The sequence below is a fragment of the Centroberyx affinis genome, unplaced genomic scaffold, assembly GCF_046629955.1.
Source record: "Centroberyx affinis isolate AG114_WGS23_722 - 3 ecotype Tasmania unplaced genomic scaffold, CSIRO-AGI_Caff_v1 ptg001543l_1, whole genome shotgun sequence".
Classification (NCBI taxonomy): domain Eukaryota; kingdom Metazoa; phylum Chordata; class Actinopteri; order Beryciformes; family Berycidae; genus Centroberyx; species Centroberyx affinis.
Genome location: NW_027279999.1, coordinates 4,797 through 17,371, shown reverse-complemented (window position 1 = coordinate 17,371; position 12,575 = coordinate 4,797). Strand labels below are relative to the sequence as shown.

At 42.5% G+C, this 12,575-nt stretch overlaps 1 protein-coding gene across 1 annotated transcript; it reads left to right on the top strand.

Annotated features, from left to right (window-relative positions):
• The first annotated feature begins 8,137 nt into the window (after positions 1-8,137).
• On the top strand, positions 8,138-11,183 carry LOC139650773 (uncharacterized). Its single transcript, XM_071527522.1, has 2 exons — positions 8,138-10,067; positions 10,666-11,183. The coding sequence occupies exon 1, from the start codon at positions 8,216-8,218 to the stop codon at positions 10,058-10,060; it is 1,845 nt and encodes a 614-aa protein (XP_071383623.1). The 5' UTR covers positions 8,138-8,215; the 3' UTR covers positions 10,061-10,067; positions 10,666-11,183.
• The last annotated feature ends 1,392 nt before the right edge of the window (positions 11,184-12,575 follow it).

Sequence of the window (12,575 nt, the reverse complement as noted above, 5' to 3'; positions counted from 1 at the left end):
TGCTCAGGTGTCATATTCAGGTTGTAGCTATAGGTTTTGTTTTTGTTTTGTTTTTTGGAAAATTTTGTTTAAAGCATTTTAATAAATTTTACAAGTGAAACAAAGAAAGAACATCTGGCTGTGGGCTGAGATTATACACTTCAGAGTATCACTGAAACACCTCTGACCAAAACTTTTGAAGTTTTGGACAAAGCCAGAAGATCTGACCTTGGGACTCCTCAAAAGTCTTGCACTTGACACAGAGGGATGTTATTGATGGGTTTATTGAGTGCAGTCTATGTATCACTTTACATTGAATTAGCTGATATTGTGAGTATATAGAACAGGGTTGAATACTCTGAAGAGCCTGTGTCCAAGTGTCTGTGGGAATCACTATCTCCAGGTCCTTTTCCTCAAGCCTCTTTCAGCTGCTGTGTGGATGGGAGAGAATCCCCTGAAAACAGACAAACCTAGACACAAGGCTCTTAGTATCAGGCTCTGTGGTCATATGAACATTAAATTCACTGGGAGGTGCGTAAATTTCAATGTTGGCAATATTGGTCTTAATGAAATTCCTAATTTGTAGATAGCAAAAGAAGTGGGAAGATGGTAATCCAAATTTAAATCTAAATTGAGTGAATGAGGAAAAAGTTTTTTCAATGTATAAATTGCCTATGGTTACGATCCCTTTTCTCTTCCTCAATGAGAAACCATTGTCTGTTTGTGATAGAGGGAATGGTTGTGAGAAATAGGAGTTAGGACACTGGTTTCTGGGAGTTTGAATACTTTTCTAATCTGGTACCAAATTTTAATTGAGCTCTTTATGATAGGATTATCTCTCGTTAAGGCCACAGTGGGCGTCTTTCCTGCAAATAATCAGAATCAGAATCAGAAATACTTTATTGATCCCCGAGGGGATCAATAAAGTATGGAGTTCAGCACAGATGACAGATCAATGACGTTTCCTGCTGAATTTAAAGGGAAGGTTGTCACCATGAAGGCCCAATGAGAGCAGATTCACTAAGTGTATTGTTATTGCCAAAAATAATCAATGCTACTACTAGAATATGAACCTGTAGTCAGTGATATTAAATATAATTAGTCCCATGTCATCTATAGAATTGATAGACTCTTCATATTTTGGTGACTATATTTTGAATTCCATATTTATATATTTCATACATTTATATATCAAAATGTGGTGTCAGAAAAAGATAGTAATTTAAACCAAATTTCCTGCATTTCTACACCACCTAACCTCTTGGATTAAGTCAAGAAACAGCAACCCTGTATGATGTTAACCAAAAATGTAAAATGATATTATACTACTAGATTTCAGCATTGGGGTGCTTACATTCATGATCTTGCATAGGCATACTAACCTAGAAAATCTATTACTGGGAATCATGAGAAAGTTTCATAGCGACAGACACAGAGCGTCCCCGTAACCATAGCAATTCACTCTCATCCTGCCTGAGAGGAAGCGTCCCCGTAACCATAGCAACTCACTCTCATCCTGCCTGAGGAGAGGGAGAGACGCAGAAGAGCCGCTGACTGAGACTCTGAGCAGCATGGGAATAAACTACAATATAATACATTTGTGTTTATTTCTCGCTTTCCCCCGATGGTCTGAATAACTCTCTGCTGCTCTGTCTCGTCTGTCCTGCTGTCAGTTTCCTTTTTTCGGAGTCGCAACGTTATCAGTTATGAATTTGTTTTTCACTGCGTGAGAAAATAGACTTGTGGCGTGAGAGCGTGTGATAAATGTCAATTGCGTGAGTCTCTCGGTCGATGCGTGAGAGTTGGCAGCCCTGTGAACTCGCTTGACATTATTATGTATGAAACTGCCAATCATATTTATTTACTTATTAATCGAAGGTGCTAGTTAGTTCCGGATCGTTCCGGCCCACTTTAACCCCTGCTTATAACATAAAGTAATTAAAATACATACTTTTTTATCTTTCAGGAAAACAGGCTGCACATGAAAATCTCCACTTAGCTGCTGAAGGATTCTTCAAACATGGGGAACTCACCATCAGAAAGCAACATGGGCGACAGCCTGAGATGCTGCAAGTGTAATGAAGTCCTGCCTCCATGCAAGTCCTTCTCAGATTTATACCAAAGTACTGTTCATGGGCGGTATGTACATGTGTTCAATGGAGGTGAATACTACAGACCAGTTGGCGACAATAATTTGTACGAGTGTGACTATTGCTTTAATAAACCAATGAGGGATCAAGAGAATATGAGGAGAGAGGAGGAGAGGAGAAGAGAAGAGGAAAGACAGAGGAGAGAGGAGGAGAGGAGAAGAGAAGAGGAAAGACAGAGGAGAGAGGAGGAGAGGAGAAGAGAAGAGGAGAGACAGAGGAGAGAGGAGGAGAGGAGAAGAGAAGAGGAAAGACAGAGGAGAGAGGAGGAGAGGAGAAGAGAAGAGGAGCGAAAGATGAAAGAAGAACAGCAAAGGGCAAGAGAGGCTGAAGAGAAGAAGAGACAAGAAGAACTGAATCAAAGACTACAAGAGTCACTCCAACAAGCCAAAGAGCAGAAAGAGAAACAACTGAGCGACATTTCAGAGGAATGTGAGTCCAAGCAAGAAGTTCTAATAAGCCATCTGAATGAGTTTGAGGCAAACTATGAATCAGACAGTGACAGTGATGAGCTTCTAGAAATCCTCTCATCAAAATGCAGCATCCCACTTCCAAAGCTCAGTCTCACTCAGCTGACAGCTGATCAGCTGGGGAACATCCTGTCGGCCCTGGACAAACTTCTGTTTGATGAGTGGATCGGTGCTCTTCCATCCTTCAGCACTCTGCAGCACACTCAAGTGTTCATCACAGAGCTGTGTGCTCTGTCTCTGGAGAGATCTGAGGGAGTTTCCCTGCAAAGCATCTCCAATCATGTGCAGTCCCTGGTGGGGTCCATCAGCCAATCAGCATGTAATGTTTGTGAGAGTTTCCTGCTGACTCAAGCCCTGTATCTGAACCTTGTGAAGTTTTTCAATGACTATGGAAGCTCTGACACTGATGCTGCCCTCATAGCCAAAAACTGGGCTGAGGATGAGCTTTCCACTGAGGATCTCTTTCTGATAGAATTCCTCGGCAACCTCATACCATCACTGCAGAACACAGTTGAGAGAGCCTCTGTGTTCATTTTAAAGATGGAAATCCAGTGCTTGAAGCTTCTCTTATCCACACTCACACATCTAAATGGCAAGGAAACCCACTCAGAATCCACTGAAATGCTCCTCAGACTTGTGCAAACAAACCAATGGACCCCAACAGAGGCAGTGGCTCTGCTCAAAGCGCTGTCACTGAAATATAAAGAGGATGCTCCAATAACTGAAGTGCTTACGTTGGTACAAGTGTATGACATGTCACCAGAGTGGACGGATGACTCCGGACGCTCTCTCATCCAGGCTCTTGACTTCGCTGGCCCTGACAGATTCCAACAGGATTTCCAAACGTCTCTCAGAAAGCAAGATGAGAGCAGTCTAGTTGCAGCTCTAGCTGAATTAAAAATGTTCAGGAAATTGGATGATTGTGTGATTGATATGATAAAAAACATTACCACTGGCGTCCTGCAATATTCAGAAAATGCCCCAAAAGATGCACCATTTATGAAAGATTCCTTTAAATGTGTAAACGTGGATGCAGATGACATCCAGAAGTCTCTGTCTCAGGTCTGCAAAGCAGTTTTCGACATAAAAAGCTGGTGGCCCACAGTGAAGCAGATGCTGAGGTGGTGTGCGTTGGTGCTGACTGAGAAGAGTGGAGCGCTAGAACTGTTTGGTGTGGAAGAGGACCCATGTGTCACAGCCATGTTTGCAGCCACACAAGTCTGCATGGGAAACCAACTGGACATTGTGCTAAGCTCTGAAGCTCGCTCAGAGGAGCAAACTAAGGAGTGGTCTGACTTCTACAAGCACCTTGGAATTTCTGTCAACACAAACATGAAGAAGACTAATGCATTACACAGGGACGTCTATAAAGCAGACATTGTGTTTGGCACCATGGACGACTTTGTCTCTGATTACTTTCAATACGGCTTAGAGGTGATGGAAACAGGAAACCCTCAGCCGAGTCGTGGACTTATCATTGAAGAAAGAAGTCTCAGTGCTTCCCATAATCTGGAACTTTCAAGGCTCAAGGACAATGATGGCCTGGTGTTTGCTGCAGAGATCCTGCAAAGCCTCATGGGTAAATTTCACAGTGAGGATATGGAACTGAGACAGGGGTTTATTAAGTCTCTTTTTCAGGTGCTCCACACCAACATGAAGAATGACGCAAACACTGGCAATAAAATTGTCACCAGCTCACAGAAAATTAATGGAAAGGGATTTCCTTCTAATGAGGTCTTTGTTCTGACCTTTCTTGAGAATCTGCTGAGAGTGGTTACTAGAGAAACAGACGCTGAGAAAAACAGGGCATCTCCTGCAGGCAAATGGTGTTTGGAGATTTTATTTGCCTGTGCAGTGCAATTCCAAGCATCAACTACTACAAAAGAAGTCTTCCAGATGGTTTCAAGTCTTGAGCAAAAACTTTGGTCACCAGTAGAGGCCTTAGACCTCCTTGGAGCATTAACTGACCATCATCACGATGAAGGCTGTATTTCCATCATGAAGATTTTACATTTGATGGCAACATATCAGGTTTCTTCCAAGTGGACAGATGAGAACAACCAGTCTCTCCTTCAGCTCTTAGATTCATCTGGAACTGAGAATCTGATCCAGCATTTAGAAAAGAGCCTCAAAGCTGAGAAAGTAAAAAGCATTGACACTCTTTTTGATGAAATAAGGCAGATGAAAGACATTGATGAACCAACACTGAGCAAATCATACTGTGTAGTAAATCATGTCACAAACCTGATTAAAACAGGTGAAATTAAAAACCACACAGATGTAAAGCGAGCCAGGAATCTGAGTCACAGCACAGACACAGAAGACCTTCAGGAGATCCTGGCAGTCTTATGCAACGCTGTACATCTGCTCAAGGCTGAAAGGAAGTGGTGGCCCAGAGCCACTCAAATGATAAGCTGGTGCCTCTTGGCCTTGTCTGACACTGGAAAACTGCTGGAGATGGGCACTGGAGAAGGGAAGTCTTGTGTCATAGCAATGTTTGCAGTGCTGCGTGTGCTTAGGGGTGAAAAAGTAGATGTGGTGTCCAGCTCTTCTGTGTTATGTCAAAGAGATGCAGAAGAATGGACCAACTTCTACTTGTACTTTGACATCACAGCTGACACAAACACAAATAAAACCAAAGATGAAGATCGAAAAGAATGCTACCAGAAGGATGTGGTCTACGGAACTATCGAAGCCTTCGCTGCAGATCACCTGCGCCAGATATTTGAGATGAAGGATGTGAAGCCTGATCGCAGCTATCAGTGCATCATCATCGATGAAGTGGACTCGTTGCTGCTGGACCAGGGAGTGCAGCTGACCTACCTGTCCAGCCCCATGGTCTCCATGCAGCACCTGAACATTATTCTGACCATGATCTGGGGCCAGGTAAGCCAGTACGGCTTCCTGTCTACAGGACAGCAGACATTTGTACAGGGTCCCCCTGTTTCATTTTTCAAGGCCATATTTGACTCAATTGACACAGAGGAAGCTGAAATTAAAGACCCAATGGACATTTTACACATTGCTGAAGAATCCAACATTGTGCCAAAAGGATTTACAGAGGATTTCTGTAGAAGTACAAAAGATGAACTTCTTACAAAACTGAAAACTGTGACTCAGGAAGCTGTGGTGGATTTTTTCCATGAAATTGAGGACTATGTCCCCTATGGTTTCACTGTTTACACTTTAGATGACAACGGATTGCTCTGTCTTAGAAAGCCCAGCCCATACAGCAACCAGGACATTCCAGACCTTACATTCCTTGTTTTGGAAGAAGGCTTGTGTTGTCCTCTCTATGATTCAGAGGAAATTCTCATCAAGCCCATTGCAGAATTAATATCAGCAAAGATTCAGTACACCCCATGTACAAACAATAAAGACAAAATCAGCATCCCAGGATTCCTGAGAAATCTGATCGAGAAGAAAGTGTCAGTGTGGGTCCAGAATGCATTTCTGGCAATGAGACTGAAGCAAGAACGAGAATATGTTGTAGAAAATGACAGTGTCTGTCCGGTGGACTTCAGATCCACTGGAATCGTAGAACTGAACAAGAAATGGGGTGATGGTCTGCAGCAGTTTGTTGAGATTAAACACCAAATCAAACTGAGCACAGTTTCAACAGTGACAAACTACGTTTCTAACATCTCCTTTTTTGAAAAGTACCATGGGAAAATATATGGAACAACGGGGACACTTGGAAGCAAAACAGACATTCTATTTTTGCAGGACCTATATCCAAATCTCTCTGCCTGCAAAATGCCAACATTCAACAGGAGGAAGTTATTTGAGGTCAAAGGTACTCTGAAGACTTCAGTTGAAGAGTGGAAATCTGAAATCAAACGTGTGGTTATGGCTCAAATTTCCCCAAGTTCATACAGAAATGGAAGAGCAGCCCTGGTGATCTGTGAGACTATCAACAAAGCCAAAGATATCTACGAAGAGCTGAAAAGCAGCATCCCAGGTGAAATCATTCTCTACTGCCGCAGTGACAAAGACAGTTTAAGCAAAATAGATCAGGAGCTGCTTCCTGGTGATGTCATTGTTGCCACAAATCTTGCCGGGCGTGGCACAGACATAAAAGTTTCCAAACAGGTGAACAACAATGGAGGATTATTTGTGATCCTCTCCTTCCTTTCTGAGAACACAAGAGTGGAACTCCAGGCTTTTGGCCGAACCGCACGCAAAGGTAAACCTGGATCTGCTCAGGTAATCATGTCCACCGATCATCTGCAGCAGTCCATCAGGGCAGTGTCTTCTCTGGAGGAAGCTAAGAACAGAAGGGATAGACTTGCAGCAGAAAATATAAATCACATGATGAACGACATCGCTGAGTTGAAACTGCGGGAGGATCTGTTTTCAGAGTACTGCAAAACTCTTCAAGAAATCCACAGGAACACAGATGAAGTTGAAAGAAGAGCTGTTGTTTCCATCATGAATGAATTCTGGGGAATATGGCTGCAAACTAAATCAGAAGAAATTGACCAGTTGAAAAGAAATGAATTGCAAAAGAGCTTGAAAGCTGATTTGTCTCTGGCAAAAAGTCAGTCTCAAAGTCAGACTTCACCTTGCTCCAGCATTTATCACTACATCAACTTTGGGAATATTGCACTGAGGGAAAAACAATGGGACATCAGCAGCAGGCTATTTGAAAAAGCCATGAAACAAGATGAAAGTTGGGCAGCCATAGCTTTTTACAATCATGCGTACTGCAGTATAAAGCAGCAGAAGGCAGATTACCTCACTAAGGCCAGAGATGATCTAAAGAAGGCACAGGAGTCTCTGAAGTACCTCAGTGAGGAAGCCATGGTCTGTCTGCAGTTTGTAAAAATGTCCTCTCCAGACTCAGCCAACAGCAACCCAACCAGCCTTGAAAAACAGTTCACAACCAAGTGCAACATGTTAAGTTACTTTGATAAAAACATTGGTGAGGCCATCAAAAAGCTGGAGGAAATAAAAGAAAGAGGGAGGGATGCAACGGCCAATAAATCACCAATTTTCTCCCTGGTGTCGAGTGCTGATGAAGATCTCCAAGTGGAAGCCTACAATCTCTATAGTCGAGGTCTGAAATATGTCTTTTCTGTGGAAGAACAGCCTCGTTTCCCATGGGAAGCTCTGCTGGTGTTCTGTCTCGGAGTTTTACAGATTATTGGAGGAGCATTGCTCACTGCATTTACATTTGGTACATTAGCTCAAGTCGGCATGGGGCTCATCACCGAAGGAATATCAGACTGCATCTCCGGCATAGAGTCCATGGTGACAGGAGAATTCAGCTGGAAATCATGGGCTACAGAAAAAGCCATTTCTATTGGTATATCTCTCATTGGGTTTGGAGTTGGAAAACTGGTTGCAAAAGGCTTCAAAGCTTCTAAAATGGCAATTAAGGGATTTGGCAAACAGCTGAAGTCGATGCCAAAGTTTCTGTCCAGACAGGCTGAAGATGGTTTAAGTGCTGTCACAAAGACAAATATGAAGAATGCAGTAAAACATACTGCTAAAAAAATGGTAGAGGAAATCATTACCTATGGATTTGGAACGGCAGAAGAGGAAATACTGACCCAAATACTAAAGAGCATCGAAAATGAGGTAAAAAAGGGAATTGTTGATGATGTGAAATCCAACATGGAAAAAGAGCCCTTGGCTGCATTAGTAGACTCCATTATACTTTCACACCTTGAGGACAAACAACAATTTTCTGATCTCCTGCAGGATGAGAACAGAAAGAGTGAACTGCTGGCCATTTTCAGAGAGTTCAGCAACACTGCAGTACAGCCTTTCTATGCGGATCTCAGCTGGCAGAAAAAGCTGAACTCATCCTTCTCCACAGTGATTAACAAAGCTAAAGCAGGGGCCAGAGGAAAAACTAATGTAATTCTGACAGCCATCCAAGCCATCCACATGGGGGCACTGGCAGGAGACGCCATCAGTGCAGTGCTCAGCCTCTCCAGCAAGTTTTTCTCAAACCTTCATGAAGAGCTGAATACATTTAAAAAAGAAAAAGAGTTTTCAGAGAAAGTGAAGGTAAATGAGCTGTCTGCTTCAGACACTGAGATGCTGAAAGAACTCAAGCAGGATTTAGCTGACACCATCAGTGCTTTATTGGCCAAAGCTTTGGTAGAAGTGTTCCACCAGAAGTTCTCCAGTCACTTTGTTTCTCGTGTCCAAGGTCAAGTAAATGGCATCATTGGCCGTTATGTGAGAACTGGCTTAAAGAGTGACAGAACAGAGGAAAAACTCAGAGCTGGACAGAACAACAGATACATTGCATACATGCCCGGAGACCCGAATTCTAAACATAAACTTGCAGGAGAGGCAGGTAAACACTCTCAGTCACATGCTGAAAAGATCAGGAACTCAACAACGGCGGGTACCATTCTCGATATCAGAGTCCTGTCAGAAACCACTGGCACTAAGGTTGTCATCCTAACAGAGGACAGCCAGGGCAAACTTACCAAAATGCAGGAGCTGAACCCAGGCACTAAACCTGCCAGTCAAACTGTGACACTGATCTACAGACCAAAGAGTGCCCAATACCCAGACGGCCATTACGATGTGCGCATCAATAACCAGACAGTGAGCGTAGCCGGCGAAGGCAAGAGCTGCCTGTTTCACGCTTTGGCACGAGGCATGAAACCAGAGGCCAGTGAAGAAGAGATCGCTTTGGAAGCAGGCCGCCTCCGATCTGTGGAGGCCGACACTCTTCTCAGACACCCGGGCCAATGGGAGCCTTTCGTCAAGCGCAAAGTGTGGACTGAAGCTATCAGAGGAGGAGACTGGTATATGGCAGAGGGAGCTGGACCAAAAAAGATCATAAAAGAAAACAAGAAGGTGCTTCAGAAAGAGGTTGGAAAAATAGAACGCTACGCAGATTGGATAAAATATAGAGGTAAAAATCCAGGAATTGGGAAATTCATCAATGCAGATCACCAACCACCAGTGAGTAGTATATTGGAAGCTAGAAAATTGAACCAGAATGGCAAATTAGCTGCAGCCATGCTTGAAGTGGCAACAAACTCATCTCCTCTGGATACCAACCTGATTCCTAAAGTGCACAAATATCATGGCCGTGAACTTCCAACTGTTTATGTGCCACAAGAGGTACATCGAGAGCTTCCCAGTACAAAATCGAAAGCGTTCAGATCAAGCTTGGCTACTGCCATAAGCAAGGATGATGTTGTCGGCACATTCAAACTGACAATCCTTGGAGCAATGGTCAGATTCAAGTTGGATAGCACCAAGAGCTTCAAGGACTTTCAGAACAGCCAAAAGAGTAAAACCAGGCTTAACGTTTTTGAAAAAAGTTTTCAGCAACACTGTACAAAGATGGTAGAGCAATGGTCTGACTCGCTCAAAGGCAAGGGTGTCATGACAACGACAGATGTTAACACCATTAATGCATGGATCACAAACCAGGGCTACAAGGATCAAAACGATCCATATAGGAACCAAGTCTCCAACATCCTATAATGAAAAGGTAACATCACATTTAAATTGATACTAAAATAAAGCACATATACAGCATTCATATATGAGTGTTTATAGTATAAAAATATTGAATAAAGGGTAGGTGGTACTTGGATTAGAGACACGTTCATAGTGCAGCTCTATGGCAGGAGGCCCAAACTGGTGAAGCAACAACTGGCTCAGCCTCACCAGGGAAAACAGAGGATGAGCTGATTGAAGTCATCGGTCTCATAACGCTCTGGCCTCTCTTGGTTGACCGGCACCTGCAGGTTTATGAACTGAACACATGTTGACTTCTCTTTCCTCTAACAGCATAGGCAATATGTGATTGCTGCCTTATTGGCACTGTCCAAAATAGCAAAGACTTGTTCTGTGAATGGGAGGAGTTGTGTGCAGCCACTTCCTCCTGAGTCTGTAGGAGAGGTTTGTGGTGGGTGGGGTTAATCATGTAGTTTAATTCAAGAAGGAAGAGGTAAAAATTATAGAATATTTATATTCACTAAAAAGATACACATCCAATTAAGAGAACGCTCTTACATTGTATGCTTTGCATTATGATTAGCAGATGATCTGAGTGAAAAATGTGTCTATTTGTGTTTTATTTGCAGTGGAGTGTGGCCACCTGAGAATATGATTGGTGAAGAAGTACAATGAAGACTACAGAGATCTTCCACCTCCCTGGTCATCTAGACGCCTGTCTGGATATGTATGAGGAGGATTGTTTTTATCTTTTGGTTTAATTCAGAATAACGTAATTTTACTATCCAGATCCAAGATCGGTGTGATGGTGACTTTCTGCTCATTGCCGATCCTCTGGTTGATGAGTGTTTTCTAACTGTCAGCTGAAATGAGAAGTGAAGTCCCTTATGACATCACAAAGTCCCTTATGACATCACACAGTGTCGATCCTACAACTCCCCCTTTGACTTGTGGTTGTCTGGTCCTGACAGTCTGAAGGTCGTCCACCCTCTTATCATTCTGTGGCCCTAGATGAGATGATTAATGGGCTGTTTGAACTTTAATCTAATCTAATAAGGTTCATATACAAACTTTTGGCTTCACTGATCAGATAAGGTACTGAAGTTGTTCCCTTCCCTCTGGGTGTTTTGGTCACAATCTCTGGGTCACACAGACGACCTAAGAGAGTATTGTTAGCAATTTACAGCAGTGGTTCTCAACGTGGGGTCCGGGGACCACCAGGGGTCCTTTAGGGGGTTCCAGGGGGTCCCCAGCAAACTGATGAATTGTTAAACTTCAGCATTATTTCATTTACAAGAAGTTAACACAGTTAGAGAATCTATAAGAAAAGACTATTTCCACTGTTATCTCTCTACCTACAACACAGATAGTCATGGGATTCTGGAGAAAATCGTATCAAACAATAAAAATATTCTCAGATTTGGGTCTGAGAGACAAAATCTCATCAAATGGGGCCCATGGCCCTAATGTGGACTAAATTAGGTGTCCTTGATTTGAAAAAGGTTGAGAATCATTGCTTTCCAGGACTAAAGGGGGAAATACTGATGATAGTCATTGATTAATATGAAGGGATCATTGCTTTATTTCTTTGATTCTCTCTTTACATGTAATGTCAGGAACTACAAGATGATGATTACTGAGTGTTTACTGAGTTTGATTGCTTGTAGATTGCATTGCCTCGTTTAGGATTTTCCCTCTTTCGGTCGTTTTGAGGGTTTTTAGCCCTGTGACAGCCGGGGCTCTGTGGATCACACTCTTGGTCAGTCACTCGCTCGCTCTGTTCACCACTTTATGGGTCATGTGGGTGAAAGTGCACGCAGGGAGTTAGACTGCACACTCTCAACCGGGAGACCGAAGTTTGATTCCCAGCAGGAACGAAAATTGTTAGACTCTTAGTCTTGTTGTCCTAAATGTTACCCACTGTGTCTTTCACTCTTCCCTTGTCAATCTAAAGGGTTTTTCTTTAGGTTGATACTATCAGTCCCAGTCACAGGACGTTATGGGTATATTAATGATGATTATGATTATTGTTTATGATTATGGTATTGATTGATTGTTATTTTATGTATACATCTATTTACCACCTTGGTCACTTTTGGGTATATTATTATGGGTATATTGATGATGATTATTGTTTATGATTATGGTATTGATTGTTATTTTATGTATACATCTGTTTACCACCTTGGTCACTTTTGTATAAATCTGATTGAATTAAAATATTTAATTAGGGGGATTGTGGAATTGTATACGACTGACCAAGTTGACCAAGTTGAACTAAGTCTCACTATGTGCCTGATGTGTCTTGTCACATGAAGGGAATACTATCTGTCATTAGGGAACTGACCACTATGTAGATATAAGTCTCTCTCAGTGCAGAGAGACTAGCCTCACTGACTCTGTTCATGTTGTCTCTTTCCAATGATGCATCATTAAACGTCTACTAATTGATCAGATCGACTCCTGTCTGTTCCTGTGCTGTGAAATCAATATCACCAAACAACAACGTTAACGCTGCATAAGAGATCCATTCTATTTT